General features: G+C 39.0%; 2 protein-coding genes across 2 annotated transcripts; both read right to left on the bottom strand.

The window, feature by feature from the left end:
* Positions 1-4,976: 4,976 nt before the first annotated feature.
* On the bottom strand, positions 4,977-10,440 carry LOC102304397 (inward rectifier potassium channel 2). The gene is made up of 2 exons (XM_005936147.2): positions 10,248-10,440; positions 4,977-8,441 (listed from the first exon to the last, which is right to left on the bottom strand). The coding sequence occupies exon 2, from the start codon at positions 8,191-8,193 to the stop codon at positions 6,877-6,879; it is 1,317 nt and encodes a 438-aa protein (XP_005936209.1). The 5' UTR covers positions 8,194-8,441; positions 10,248-10,440; the 3' UTR covers positions 4,977-6,876.
* Positions 10,441-10,872: 432 nt separating this feature from the next.
* On the bottom strand, positions 10,873-15,099 carry LOC102304702 (inward rectifier potassium channel 16-like). The gene is made up of 2 exons (XM_005936148.3): positions 14,919-15,099; positions 10,873-12,308 (listed from the first exon to the last, which is right to left on the bottom strand). Exon 2 carries the CDS (start codon positions 12,280-12,282, stop codon positions 11,143-11,145), a length of 1,140 nt encoding a protein of 379 aa, XP_005936210.1. The 5' UTR covers positions 12,283-12,308; positions 14,919-15,099; the 3' UTR covers positions 10,873-11,142.
* Positions 15,100-15,415: the final 316 nt, after the last annotated feature.

Below are 15,415 nucleotides of genomic sequence, written 5' to 3' on the forward strand. Positions count from 1 at the left end.
GACTTCACTAACCAAGTTTAAGGGGAGACCAGATACTTTTGCAGGCATGACAAAACAGGAGAATGACATAAAACGGGCAAATCAGAAAGAAGACATTTAAGGAGACAGAGATACACAAAACAGTGATGACTACCTGCACCTGTTAATCCTATAATGTATCACTTCCACCTCAGGACGAGTAGCTCATTTGAGCTGCAAGTAGATGCTGGGGATGCTGAAATGGAAGCGTGCAGTATATACGGAGGACAGGAAGGCTGCATGTTAGCTATTGCTTCTTATTTTCTGAAGCAACTGTATTATAGGTTAAAATAAATAAATAAGTAAAAAGTGTGATACCGCACACAGCCAAGTCCTCTAAGTACAAAGTGCTACTGGTTATGAGCCAACAATGACCATAAAGTTGGGATCACTTTTGTTTCCTGGCTCTGGCTGTCTCTGTCAAGGTCAGAGGAGCCAGAGCCAGAAGATCAGAAGCATTAATAGACAAGCATTTACTGAGATATGACATATAGGATTGCAAGCCCGTGCATGCACCGTGCCTAAATGACAATGTTTGCAAAACAAAATTTGCATGAAATGAGAACGCAAAGTGGGAACAACAATAAACTGACAGCATGTAAATGTGACTACTGCAATCTGCTGAATGCAGTTTTTGTTGCTGCTTGTGTGACCGGACACACCCACTGTGAATAAATATACATATTGTCTTTCACCGGGCTCGGGGAATGGAAAAAGCCTGAATCCCATCCAACATATTGTACCTGCTGGATTCTCCTATTCCTCCCCTGAGTGTCATGAGACACTCAGCTGTCAAAGATGAGGCCAAAATGAGTGTCAGTGTGCTGTGTGTATGTATGTGTTTGTGCAAATGTGTAAGGTTATTGTAGCTGAAACTAAATTAAAAATTAGCAAGGATTACTTGAAATTTGATACAGCATGATCCTGTTACGCATGCCAATGTAACGTGAAATCGTTTTTTAATTTTTCTTGGTAGGCAAAACAATGAAACTTGAGTAACAACTGAAAAAACACAAAGGGGGCAAAATCAAGTTGAAATCGCCTGGGCTGATAAAATGAAACCAATAAATAAATTAGCCAGAAACTTCTTTAAACACTCAACAGCAGAAGATTTTGACAAGTGTGTTGAGTGTTGGCCGTGTTAGTGAAACACATTTATCTGTGATCTGGCACTCTATTGCTTTTTAAAATGAACTGTAAAACTGTGTGGCTCCAACACAAAATGCCAAACTGATTGTATCGCGTAATCTCAGATGCTACAATTACTGGCTCTGTGCTAAATGCTCATATCAGTGTGCTAACAACTATCATGCTAACATGTTTTAATGCTAAATACCGCTTACATCAGTTTTTTGGCTATGAAGGTCTTTATATACTGTATATACATAAAATCTGTGCAAATATTTCCTGCTTTAAAAAGAATGTTTGGACTCTTCTTATTGCAGCTATTCTTATTTCATATTTTTCAGATAAACAGATCAGCCTAATCAAGTCAATGCATTTGGCAACAAGTGTGTTGGCACAGTGGCAAAACTGGCACTGGTATAAATACAAATAGTAAAATAATACTATTTTACCGAGTACACATGGATGATGCTGCTCCACGTCTGAAATAATTTGTCATTTGTGGCCACTGCTCTGACAACAAGAGCTCAAACTGCTGCAATGACATCCTATAATAAGTGCGAAAGCAGTCATCATACAACTTACACTCCTGGATCAAACCATGAAATTCTCTTTAGAATCAGATGAACTCAGAATCTCAGTTTTTTCCTCTTCTTGTTTCAGGACCAGCTCATCATTGCTTGATGTTGACTATTTTGTACAGTGCATTTTTAAAGGACAAATTTACTGCAGAAATGCAACGCACTGTGTTGTACATGTTATACGACAAGTTCAGATTAGAAAAATTCTAAACTTTGCTTTGTTTTATTTTGCAGTGTTCTGTGTGTAATGGCCTGTAAATCTATAGAATAATAATCTATGTGTGAATATAAATCACACATAGAGACAAAAAATTGATTCTCTTCTATATAATGCTAGATTCTGAGTGCTTGTGTAAGAGTTAATCCCATTACCAGTCACGTGCTTCCGCACTGTTCAGATTGCATTTCTTTTATTTACATGGGTTAGCATTTCTGCTGCAGCAGTGTCCTTACATGAGAAATATGGCAACATGATCATTTTTGGTGTGGCAATTTAAATGCAGCAGGTGAGTATCAGTATTTTTTGCCCCATTGTCAGTCACCCTACCGCCATCATCGACTGACAGTCAGCAGGCCTCCATTGCACTGCCAGATCTACCGAGAAAACTTATGTAATTGCCATGTCATCAGAATTATATAATTACCTAATTTAATCCTGATGCACTCACAGAACACCATTATGGTGTCATGGTGTCTTTCCCCCCTATTTACACTAAAGATCAAGGATTTATAAAAGGCTAATTTATGATTGAATTACTGAATTTTGTGGCATTCCCCGTCTTCTTATGTGACAGCAATATATCACAGACTTTCTATGAGGTTTACATATACTTGCCATTAGTTATATTATTGCAAAATCCAAGGCCCAAACCACTGTTTAGTATATCCAAAATGCCGATGCTGTCTCTTAATCCCAATTTCAGAGGTTTGTTTAGTAAAAGGTGTAGTTTAACAGTTATTCATAACTGGCAGTATGGCTCCACTCTATGGCCTGGCTCAACTATGCTCATACTTTAAAAAAAGCGTAAAGTAGGGAGATCAGATTCAAGACTAACTGTACAAAATGGAGCAGGCAAGTCAGACACATCTTTGAAAACTCCTAGGATTGAAGTGGGGTGCATGCCCTATATTAGATTTGCCAAAATGATGCATAGAAGGATGTAAGATGAACCATGAACTGACATGAGGTGGCATTTAGATCAGCTGATCTATCAGGAAAAACAAGTGGCTTGCTTGAGCTAAACTAACGTTTGATGTGACTGTAACAGAGATGTCTTAGCTGTTAGATGACCAGAAACAATAAGCCAAAACAAGTGACACAGATCGGCTCAAATCAAACTGCTAGAACTCATGATTCAAGGTTAACCCAGTGAAAACAAAGAGACTGGAGTCATTTAATCAGGCAAACGCACACATGTCACTGTCTTGGATTTTCACAATTTGTTTTCACAATAAAGAGGAAACTCCTCTGTAATCCCCCCCTCTTTTTTTAAAATCTGATTTACGGCATTAATCTTGTTGCCGCCCAATGACCTCACCAGGACACTTAGGACGTTAATTCAGGGCAAATACACTGTTACAGCTATTTATAAAGTGACAAGCTGCGGATGTGGCCCACATAAGATGAGGCTCGGATAGTTTTTCTGATATAATTCCCTCCTAGATGTGACCAACTTTCCAGACTACAGACAGTCTTCCTCTTGAGCAATAAATATGACTGTGTTTTTAATACATTTTAAAATTATGACCATAAACTTTAAGCAAGCGATGGCCATTGAGATAATCCAGGGACATTTCTGCCTTTACAGACTTGACAGGAGGTCATATCTTAATGTGTTATTTATGTTCAGGTCTGAAACATGGAGTATGTCAGAGGGGTTTTTTTTGTTCAAATTGCTGCAACTGCTACCATATTTAACATGAACCCATAAGCTATACTGTATGTTCTTTCGCGTGTTGGTTGACTCTGCTGGTTAATTGTTTATGTTTACATTCACCCTTCTAATCTGAAGGTCAGATTGATCAGTCTATTGCTAATAAGCCAGTTCAAGGGAATTCGCCAGAGAGACGTCATCAGAAGCATTGACAGGAGCTCTCAGGCCGGCGCTGGCTGTCGATTTCTTGCAAATAGGGCACGCAGCATGGACTAAACAGTCACCATCCACCATCCGCATCCAGTGAAATTTCTTTGTGATCATAGCAAAAGTTTAGAGGTGATACTGGTGAAATTAAGAAGATATTTTTAGAAGGAAGCTACAAATATGGACTCGGCTTTATAGGGTTTTACAGCTAATAAGAATTAAAATTAATTTTTTGCCTTTCTTTGACAACAAGATTGATTTTTACAGAAAATTGTAATTGTTGAACTAAAATTAATTTGCTATGAAGGAAAAAGGGATAACCCTCAATTTTATTCCAAACTCCAGCTTTGTGGCATTTTGATTGGCTAATGTGGAAAAAGCCCAGAGGCTTGGGACACTTCCTATGCAGAAACAAATCAAATCGGCCCACTGCCTCCCAGCGGATGTGCGAGATCAATCTGTTGCATTCAGCATGGATGAGACTAGGATCAGTCTGTGCTGTGGATGGAAAATAGCTAAATTTGCAGATAGCCGTGTCAACCTGCAAAACAGAAGTTCAGCTATTACTCAGCTACGTTGATCAGATCTGTGGCTTAATAGTATTTTGTGCATGTAAATGCGGAATTAGAGGCATTGCATGGTGCATATCCTCTCTGCATATTGCATCTAGAATATTGGTATGTTACGCAATTTGTTTTACTGAGCAGCACATATATCATTTCAACTGAAGTATCTAAGCGAATATGAGAGCATTTCCATTCAAAATAAATTCTTAGCAAAGGATTTGAGTAACAGAGCTACGCATTCTGATATTATACTGTTACATATCAACACTTTCCCTTGAGACATTGTACACCGCAGAATTTATTTCCCACAGTTTACGGGAAAAGGCAGAGAAAAGTGAAGTCAAAATTCTTTCCATTGTGTCATTAAAAATTATATCCAGTTAAGCCACCTGCCACTGTGGGCTTTCACAGAAGTGGAGTGGATCAGTTTGTTGAAATACAGAAATTGATGGTGTTAGCTTTGACAGCTGGAAATTTGGGTCACAGCACCACACAGCTCTTTATAAAGTTTTGCTGGGAAAAGCGACAGAGCAGGATGGATAGTTAGTCAGATCACAAGATTATGCAGACACAATATCTCCATGATTTACAATTAATGCATCAACTTCACAATGATTTCATTTTATTAATTTTTTTATTGAAAAAAGGACAAACTGTTTTCAACAACTGCAATATCAGAATACAGTATTTGCATTATAATTTACAAAAGATAAAAAAAAAATCTGTTCAGTCTGTGGTTTGTGCAGGAAGGTGGGAAGACCCTGGTAGAAAAATAAAAATCTAAGACAGGAGAAGTGCCCATGTGAGATTTCCTTACCAAAAAAGCATTACAGTGTTCTGGCATCCACTGACATTATCCACGCTCGAATGTGTCATAATAACTCCTAGAGTAATAGGTAAAGCTTAATGTTACGTAAGACTGAAGTCAAGCCCTCTCCATCCGGCCAGGATTTCTGATTGTAAGTGAATTATTAGTCCTGATCTTTCATAAGACAAAGCAGGGGTCCATTCAGAAATGACAAATAACTTCACAAGACCCACAGTAAGGAAGCTAGAAGGTTAAAAAATTCCAAATTCTGCAAATCTCCCAAGTTGCCAAGAACACTGATGTTAAAATAACATGTTAAAAAGCTATTCAAATAATTCAGTGTTTCAAAAGCCAAGCTCTGTTAGATGAGGATCAGTTCAAGTTTCCAATTAACTAACAGATGTGTTACAGTTGCCTCTTATTAATATGTGCACATCTGGCTTTTAGGGAAATAACCTAGTTTCTGCTCTTACTGGGAGGAAAAATCTCAAATGAGGAAGAAAGTGCACTAAAGCTTTGGAAAACACACCGACAAGAGTCATGCTTGTCTATAGCTAGAAATAAAACTATAGGCTGCATCGGCAAACTTCAAAACGCTTTAAAACACAAATAATACATTTTGGCTTCTAGATTTCTGTCTGACATACAATATGTAACTTAGCAGCAGCTGTCATCAACATTCATAGCCTTGGCTAAAGGTTGAGCTTCCTGTCACTTTCCACCACTGAACAGTATTGCACATTACAACACAGAGACCTGTAAGAAGTGGCAGTATATTGCACAATGAATCACATCTTAATGCTACTTCTTCTGCTTTACATCTAATGCATTGTGTGCGTAGCCGAAGCCAAACCACCTGAGCGCCTCTACTGGGACTAAGACTTCTGTTAAGGCACACATTGCAAGAGATGCTCTATAGACAAGATGATAGGTTGAGGACAGCAGTGTACTTATGCCCGTAATCTGTGCAAGACATAATTTTAATCCTCAATCGAGCTTTCAGACCAACACATTGAAGAATACTGCAAATAAACTTCGCTAAGAGACCAGCTCATTAACAAATGATACCTTGTTTATTTAATGGTGGTTGAACTTGTAAAAATGTTATAGCCTGTTAAATAAAAATGTTGTCATTAAATGTATGATTAGAAATTTATAGGTTTGGGTTGTTGCTGCAAAGAATGATGAAAACATGTGATTCAAATAATTCCTTGTTTTTTATATATGTATAAAATTACATATATATAAAATTAGTCTAGCTAATCACACCTTGTGACATTTATTCCACAAGGATGAGGTATTACACCATAGATGAACCCCATGCAAAAAGTGCAAACTACGAATACGCAATTGATTAAATAGGCAAATTTAGTCATTAAATGAACTGACTATTCTAGTCAAATGTTTTACGGTGGATAATATTCTGCATTGTGCACAGAAACAAACTGCACAGTGTGTATTAGCGAAGGCATCGATCCCATTTTATTCCTCTGGCACCATGCAACCAGTTAATCTCTCACCACTTTCACCATACACAACACATTTGTCTGTACGTGTTGTTTCATGTGAGAGCTTCTGCATACTGAGAAGTTCATACTCAAATTGCAGGGTTTATTTGCCCTGTATTTTCAAACACAGCAATAGAGACCCAAGTCATATGAAGCTTCACGTACCCTGTGACAGTTTTTAACCTGGGTTCATATTTCTGATTCTGCCGTCAAAGGCCTTGACTCTAAAGGCAAAGAGTCAAGGTTGCATTCAGAGTCTAACACCTCATCTGTGTTTCTGTCCTCAAGTGCGCAAACCTCAACACCCCTCATTACCATGTTTTCTTCCTCCTCAAACTCCTCCTCCATTTCAACTTTTTCAAGAGCCACTTCATTCTCATAACAAAAGGAGTTCCTCGAGCTAGAGGCAGTGGACTTCTTCTCAGCCAGTTCCCTGGCACTACAGCTGGGCGTGCTGGGCACCTCATAGGTGTTGTCAAAGCGAGAATAGTCCACTTTATAGTAGTTCTTTTCTTCAAAGAGCACTGGCTCAAAGCGGTGGCCCCAGAGGATCTCGCTGGCAATATAGGAGCTCCGACACTGAGTAGTCATGGCTGTGGCCTCGACCATGCCCTCGAGGATCACCACTATCTCAAACTCTGATGTTTCCAACTCCTGCTTGCTCAGCTCATAAAATGGGCTGTCCTCATCAATTTCATGAACAATGGTAATTGGAGAAACCAAGAAAATTCTGTCAATGCCACTGTCAAAGCCTACGTCAATGTCTACCTGATCCAAAGGGATGAACTCTCCCTCGGCAGTGGTACGGGACTTGAGGAGTTGGGCCCTTACGTGGGCCTCCACCAGGTGACTCTTCCTCAGGTTTCCCACCCGCCACATCAGGCAAAGCTTGCCGTCCCTCATGGCCACTGTAGCATAGTGACTGAACACCAACGTCTCATTCCTCTTTTTGGGCTTTGCCATCTTGGCCATGACGGCACCGATGATAAAAGCATCAATGATGCAACCTACGATGCTTTGGAAGACGACCATAAAAACAGCAACGGGGCATTCCTCCGTCACATAGCGATAACCGTAGCCAATTGTGGTTTGTGTCTCCACTGAGAACAAAAAAGCAGCAGTAAAACTGTCCACGTTGGAAACACACATCTGCGTCTCATTCTCCAAGTCCCCATAAGAGAGAGCCACCAACCAAAAGACAAAGCCAAAAAACAGCCATGACAGCAGGAAAGAAAGGCAGAATATGACCAGCATCCAGCGCCAGCGAATGTCCACGCAGGTGGTGAAGATATCTGCCAGGTAACGCTGGCCTTTCTCGCTCATATTGATAAACTGCACATTGCAGTGGCCATCCTTCCTGACGAAGCGGCTCTGATGTTGGTGCTGCGTATGCCCCTTGTTGACGTTGCCATTGCCGTAGCCATTTGGCATGGCAATATTCGCTAGCTTCATGCCATCTTCCTCAGAGGACACAATGCTGTAACGGTGGCCTCTCACACTCCCCATAGTTTCCTCTTGGGAGGGCTGGGCCGATTCTGCTTTGGAAAACAGTCTAAGTTTTTGGTAGAAGCGTTGGAGAAACAGTTTTAAATGATCTTGAGGACAAACTTGTGCAGAAAAAGTGGGAAACAGGACTCAGTCCTGTGAGGGACGGGGGAGACTAGGTCTGTGCTTCTCTGCCAGTGATGAGCACTGTTGGTGAGGGCTGGTCACTCTTCTTTGATGCCTGGCTTGGACCTCATTAGTAAAGTGGGCTGTGGAAATTATAGACAGAGAGACAACATAGATCAGCACAGCTAGGTGTGTGGTAGCTGTTAAATAAATAATGCAGTGCACATCTAAAGTTAATAGCACAATTCTAGTATACTCTCAGAAAATGCATAAACTGAGCAGTCAGAAAGCACAGTCAACAGATTAGGTAAATTAGCAGTAATAGAAGGAAAGCATTAGACACCTGGCAAAGTAGGAAATTATGTTTACACTGCTTAATATAAGTATTAATTAGGGCGGGCCCTTCCTTGGGGAACGGAGTCAAATTATAGATCAAGTTCATGTTAATCTAGTAAATCTCTTAAAGAAAAATACATTACAAGCTGCAGCTCTGGACAGACATAACAGAATCATATGTTGCATGCATGTAAAAACCTATAGCACATTCACAAGCTATTACATGTCATTACTGAGCGAATACAGAGTTGCCCTGAACCACAATTAATGAAGCAGTAGCCTTGCTTTATATGTAATAGAACAACAAGGACAGCTAAATTAGAAAAGCTATTGACTTGATGTGTGTGGCATGAGAGGTCCATTAAAATACAACACCACAGGCTACAAAAGGTTATGGACAGCCAGACACGCTCTGGTGGTGCCAAAATAAATCACTGCTCCACTTTTAAAACTCATTATCTCATCAGAGATTCACATCTGAAGTGCATAAATGAAGTCCAGAGCCCTTTTCAGTGAATATTCTGATTGTTCTTAACTCTGAAATTGTAGCTCGTTAAAAAAAACAACAACAACAAAGCTCTTCGATAGTCATTCAAGTCATTTAAATTGTTTTGGATATTGTCAAAGGTCACATGGGATAAGATTTGCTGGACGTGGTTTCCCTGCATCATCTCTGTTTTCTCAACTTATTATGATGTCATTGTGGGGTCAACTTGAAACAGCAACAGGCCACTCATAATATGAGGCACCATTTACACAGAGCAAAGCATGCCAAAACATTTTGTTTAATAGGTTTCAAGGTTTCAATGTATTTTACTTGGTATTTTCAGGAAATTTAAACCATGCTTGTTCCAAGTTTTAAATGTTTTATCTTATTTTGTTTTCTCCCATACACTTGCAAGGAGTCTTATACAAGCAATTATACTGGTGTATTGTGGGACACAAACTCAAACACTTGGATGGAGTCTCCAGCTTTGCAAGTCCTGATAAACCTGCACTGAGTGCATTGCAAGCTTCCTTCCTTATTGCACTATTCAGTACTTTCCCGCTCAGTTAGCTTTTATCTGCTCAGTATCACATCACTTATTACAGCAGGTTGTTTCATGGTGACAGAAAAGGCTTCCAAAGGCTGCACAACCTGGGATTGTTTGTTTTGCATGTGTTCTCATTTAGAGCTAACAGCTGAGGCAGATGGAAACTGGTTACATAAAGGTGGTCTATTTTTCATCACACAAATCGATATATATATATATAGATATAGATATTTAAATAGATATACATATGTATGTATGCTGTATGTTATTTCCTTTTTTATTAGACAGTTAACAACATGTTTATCACGCGCCAACTACAGAGTTAAGAGTTTAGTTCAAATCAAAGACAATCCTTGCAGAACATCCAGTTCACATCCTGCAGTCTCTGAAACCACACTGCAACAACAATAATATTGTTGCAGAAAGTGGTATTACTTTCTGATCAAAACTTTTTATTCCTTAAAAACCGTGAAAAGTCATTTTTCACGTTTTTAACATCAACACGCACATTCAACTACTCCCAATGTCCCCACATCCATAACTACACAGAACATTCTCACAACACATGTTTTTACCTACCTGTTAGTCCTTGGCTGCAAATAGGATCGTTTCTTGTCGCAGTAAGTTCCATGTGTGCGCCAGATATGCGCACTTTGCCCTTTTTTAAATCTCGACGTTCTGTTAGTATTTTTTCCTGGCTTCTCGTGTGGAGCTGTAAATTCTGCCATAACCCTCTCCAGCAATACTAGAGAAGATATTTGTGGTTGAAAAGACAGACTATAAAAAAACACGTGCGCATATCCCCGCCCCTGTGGCAGTGACAACCAATGGAAAGCTGCAGCGCCTGTTTAAGGTTTCTAGTCCAAAAAGAGGTTATATCGTTCTTATTTATTTATAGTTTATTTATTAATGTACTTTTTGGCAGACTGGGACACTCAGTGTACATCACTTTTAAAACTTCACGGTGAAACTGGAACCAAGCAACAAACATGCATGACGCTGGTCACAGGAATACAATGTAGGTAAGGTGGTAAGGTAAGGTGTTTGTTAATCGGTGTTTAAGTCTAAAGTAAATAAAGTGACTGTGCGAGAACGATATGACTGTATCTCTGACCTGCACAAAAATCTCTAGGACTGCAGGAATATTGAGTGGGTGAACACAAGGGGGAGGTAAAGAGCTACAAAGGTAATTACATACACAGGACTCAAAGTAGTTTTTATGACTGGTACTATTTTTATCATGCAATTAGAAATAAAACCCATTTTAAAATGACCAAAGAGAACATTTTTCCAGTTTATTTCACTTACACTTTCATTTTACATGGCAGAAGCAAACATGAATTTCTGAATGCTGTATTATATGATTTTACATTGGCTATAAACATATTTACAAAAGCTCACCTTATCACATAATCTTTATGGGAACAGTGAAAGTTGCATTTTAATTTCATTTTGATTTCTTTTGTCATTTCATCTACAAAAATGTTTGCAGGATCATCTCCTCATTGATGTTAAGATTCACCTGAGCAATGTGTCTGTTTCTCTTCCCTATTGGTATAAGTGTGGTGCCATCTGCAGGACGTCCCCTGCTGTTGTATTCCTCTGCACTGAGGAAAGGCACCGGCACCCATGTGGTCACATGAAAAAGACTGAAGTCCACCTTGTAGTGTTTCTTGCCCATTTTCAGCATGTCCTGGAAACGCTGGCCCCAGCGGATGTCTGCTGATGTGTAGGAAGCACGTGTTTGGTGGAGTATTCCTGTGGAGTCCCCTGTGTAGGTGAAAGAAACTACCAGCTCAAAGCGATTGTCCTGCAGGTTATCAGGACCCATGTTGTACAGGGGACTGCCAGGCTCTAGCTTGTGAATAATAGTGGTAGGTGTGGCGAGGACAATCTCCCGTTCCTCTATATCTAAGTCCTGGTAAGTGATTACAAGTGACCCCACTGGCTGTTTTACATAGCGGATTAACTGGACCCTGACGACCCCCTCCAGGATGTGATTACCTCTGAAGTCCCCGAGGCGCCATGACAGACACAGAACCCTGTCTCGTAAGTTGACCACCGCGCATCTGCTGAAACCCACCGTCTGGGCTCTCTTACGAGCAGATGCCATCTTAGCTACAACAACGCCAATGACAACTGTGTCAAGAAGACAGCTAAACACAGTTTGAATCGTCACCACAATGATAGCTACAATAGAGTTTTCGGTTACATGCCTGTAGCCGTAACCAATAGTCGCCCCGGTCTCCATTGAGAACAAAAATGCCCCAGTGAAGTCGCGCACATTTGAAACACAGAGATCGTCATCTGCATTATCACTGTCTCCATTTACATGGGCAATTAACCAATAACACAGACCAAAAAGAAGCCAAGACACAATATTATTAAGGGAGAAAATAAGGAACATCATTCTCCAGCGGATCTCTACAAGACTGGTGAAGATGTCGATCCAATATGTGGTCCAGTCTCCAGGGGCCTGTTGAAACATCACAGGGAATTTGCCATCTTTTTGCATGTAGCGGAGACTCTTTTCCTTCTTTGCATTTTGCCTGCCCAGCGTGTGGACTGTGGTGCAGCAGGTATCAATGACCTGCTCACTTCTTTCTGTGCTCATCTTGATTAAATCTAAAGTTCAGTCTCCTGCAGAAAGACAGAGATGACATGAAAATGCAGACTAAAACATCAAGTTTTTAGTTTACCTTGAATAACGTGTCATGTATTCATCCACTCATTACATGTGACTAAAATGTAGATGCAGACTCAAAACCTTCATGTTTTAGCAGCCACGGTCACTCTGTGCCTTTGGCTATTAGCAGTAAATGAGCAGGTGTTAAAAAAATAGACCTCGTGGTCACCTGCTTCTTGTTGGCTGATGATTAACTAAAAAGTTCCATTACAAAGCTTTCAATAAACACTTATATGACCACATTATAAAAAGGTGCAATTGTGAATAGGAATTTTTCTTCTGTTCTTCTGTTAAATTACCAGCACTGAAAATAAGCCAGTTAATAAATCTACAGTTAGGCATAAAAAAATAGCGCTGTGGTCGCCCCTGGTCAGACTCATTAGTACAGATATGGGAAAAAAATTAATAAATCAGTCATCGTTCAGGGAATGATCAAACCACAAGCCGAGCATTGTAACTTGCACGCACACATTAATGTTTAAGTTTAGCCATCAATTGCATAGAAAGAGTTATATAAGACATTAAGAGAGGTCAGATATAATCCAGGTCCAAAACCATTTTTATCATATTGATACCAAATTGTTATTAGGGCAATTACACAGACTTATGTAAGCACGGCATGTTCCTCTGTTATATTGTAAGTATGCCATTTTCTTCCTCTTATGTTGTTTTTGTCTTGGACAAAACACCAGCTTTGTTTTACGGTAAAAAGAACAAACATGTATGTTTCTACCAGTGGGAAAAAAAGCCCAAAAAACAGTTACCAGGCAGATCTATGTCAATTTCATGCCATTTCAACAAGCTTCCATAAACACTAGTTTTCTGATCCTATTGTACTTAACCGTTATTTAAGTAAGAAGAATATTGCATTAACTTAGTTGGATCAATTTTTTTTTCAATTTCAATTTTCAACTGTTAATGATCAGAATTGTTAGATGTTACGCAGTGTGTCTTTTTTTAATCCTGTCAAGCTTAATATTCTGTTTGAGTGCCTGACATAATTCTTTCATAATGATACGTCCTTTACTGTATTATTTGTGCATTTTTCTTTACTTTAACACATTTTGCTTGCTAAATTACTCACTGTTACAGACTTTGTTGCTTTATATAGATTAGGCCCCGACCATCCAACAAGATTAACTCAAGCTATGGGAAAACCAATTTTTAATCACTTCGGCTAATCTCTTTAGTTTTGAATTTTAGCCAAGTTTGCTGTCTTCCAGATGTGACAATGGCCAGCAGGGAGCAGTGACCAGTGTTTTGATAACAGAGTGCAAATGACTTCTGAGAAATTAAAGTCATAAAAAGTTAAGGCCAGCTACTGTAACTTTTCACTCGAATCCTAAGAACTTAAGTCTCGGTTAATTAAGCAAAAATCTTGACCTTAGTGCGGTGTAGTTATTAATCTGTGTTTGTTATCGAAAGGGTAAATAATTACTCACCAACAACCTCTAACAGTTTTCACCTCCAAATGTTACCTCAAATGTCAAACTTTAATCACACCTACTTCTTTTAGTAACACATAAAATAAGGCAAAGCCAAGACGGTTTTATCACTTTTTGTCTGCAGCACACACGCCTACTTCGGGTGTTATTGATATCATAAATGACACCTGACAATCAAAGGCACCGCTTTAAGCTTGTTACCAGTTTTGTTCTTCAGGATCTTAGTCACAGATCAATAAGCTATGTCCTTCCAGTGAGTGTTTTTATTACTTATTTGAATGAGCTGCGTGCTGTTGTTTATCTGCTCTCGAGATAAATGGCTACTCAATAGGTCTAATCTTACATCTCCTGTGGTTTAATTATGAAATGAAATAATGTTAATGTTTGTACAGTCGTGTCAATCAACATCATCTTCAAATCAGTGTTCATGACAGCTTAATAAATGTCAGCCCAAAAGATGAACTGTCTTATTTCTACTTTTTACTAAGTCTTCCATGGAAAACTATGTCAAGGTAATGTCTGCATTTTGGTATATGTTAAATTAATGCACAGAAAAAAACAGGAAAACAAGTGCAAAGGTATTTGGATTACAAGTAGGGGAATGCTAGACTCATATTTGCTGCAACAATCAGTCTGTTCCCTGAATGTCAAATGACAAGGACAGTCAGGTCTAAGAAAACTGAGACCACTCCCACCCTCGAGGAATTCTACAAGACAGTTGAAATGACACAGATCCAGTATGCTGTTAAGTCATTGCAGTTTACAATTTATATATCACTATCGCTTGTTTTTAAATGTCTTTCCAAATTAGTTCCTTGTTTTTAGAGTAATAATAATAATAAAAGATTATTTAGGATCCACTTATTATAACTGAATGTCTCTTTTGTTTTCTGTGAATTTTGTGAGCTTTACTTTTATAAACGTAGCCTCTTGTCTTTTAAATATTATCAATTATTAAGTAAAAGAAACTATGCACTTTTTTTCTATTAGCATTTTTTTTGTAGCTCACAAAGTTAATTCTTTTATTAGAAAATATGATCATTCGATTAAAAACGCTGTCTTACACATTAGGTACCCCTTTAATAAACCCATTGCAAAGCACAAACATGTTCAACTTACTTGCAGAGTAGATCAGAGTACGTCAGGTGTCACAAGTCCATCAATTCCACCAAGCATAAGACGATGTGTTGCTCAAGTTGTGGTAACCTTCACATTTAGTTGGCTGCAAAGTGTGACATTGTAGGGGGCCGGCCTGGTCCTGAGGCAAAGTCCCATTTTTTTGTGATATCACTGCTAGCATGTCTCCTTGAACCCTTATTGGATACAAGAATTTATGACCTATGGAATATTTTAGAAGTTCCTTACGACAAAACTGGTATGTCTGTTAAAGCCTTTTCATGTTAAAATTCTGTGATTTATTAGAAAAGAAGTTAACCTTTGCTCAGTCATGTAAAGGCTTTGTCATTGGCACACAGATTTTCTTTGTCTCGATTGTCCCCAATTTAGCTCTGATAAGACAAGGAAGATCACAGGTGAACCGAAAGTACACACTACGTTTCAAACCACTTTTACTGCAGTCATAAGCAAATTTAGCTGCAACAAGGTCAGCAACAGCA

Source organism: Haplochromis burtoni, unplaced genomic scaffold (assembly GCF_018398535.1).
Source record: "Haplochromis burtoni strain Fernald_Lab_line unplaced genomic scaffold, NCSU_Asbu1 Contig_209, whole genome shotgun sequence".
Classification (NCBI taxonomy): Eukaryota; Metazoa; Chordata; class Actinopteri; order Cichliformes; family Cichlidae; genus Haplochromis; species Haplochromis burtoni.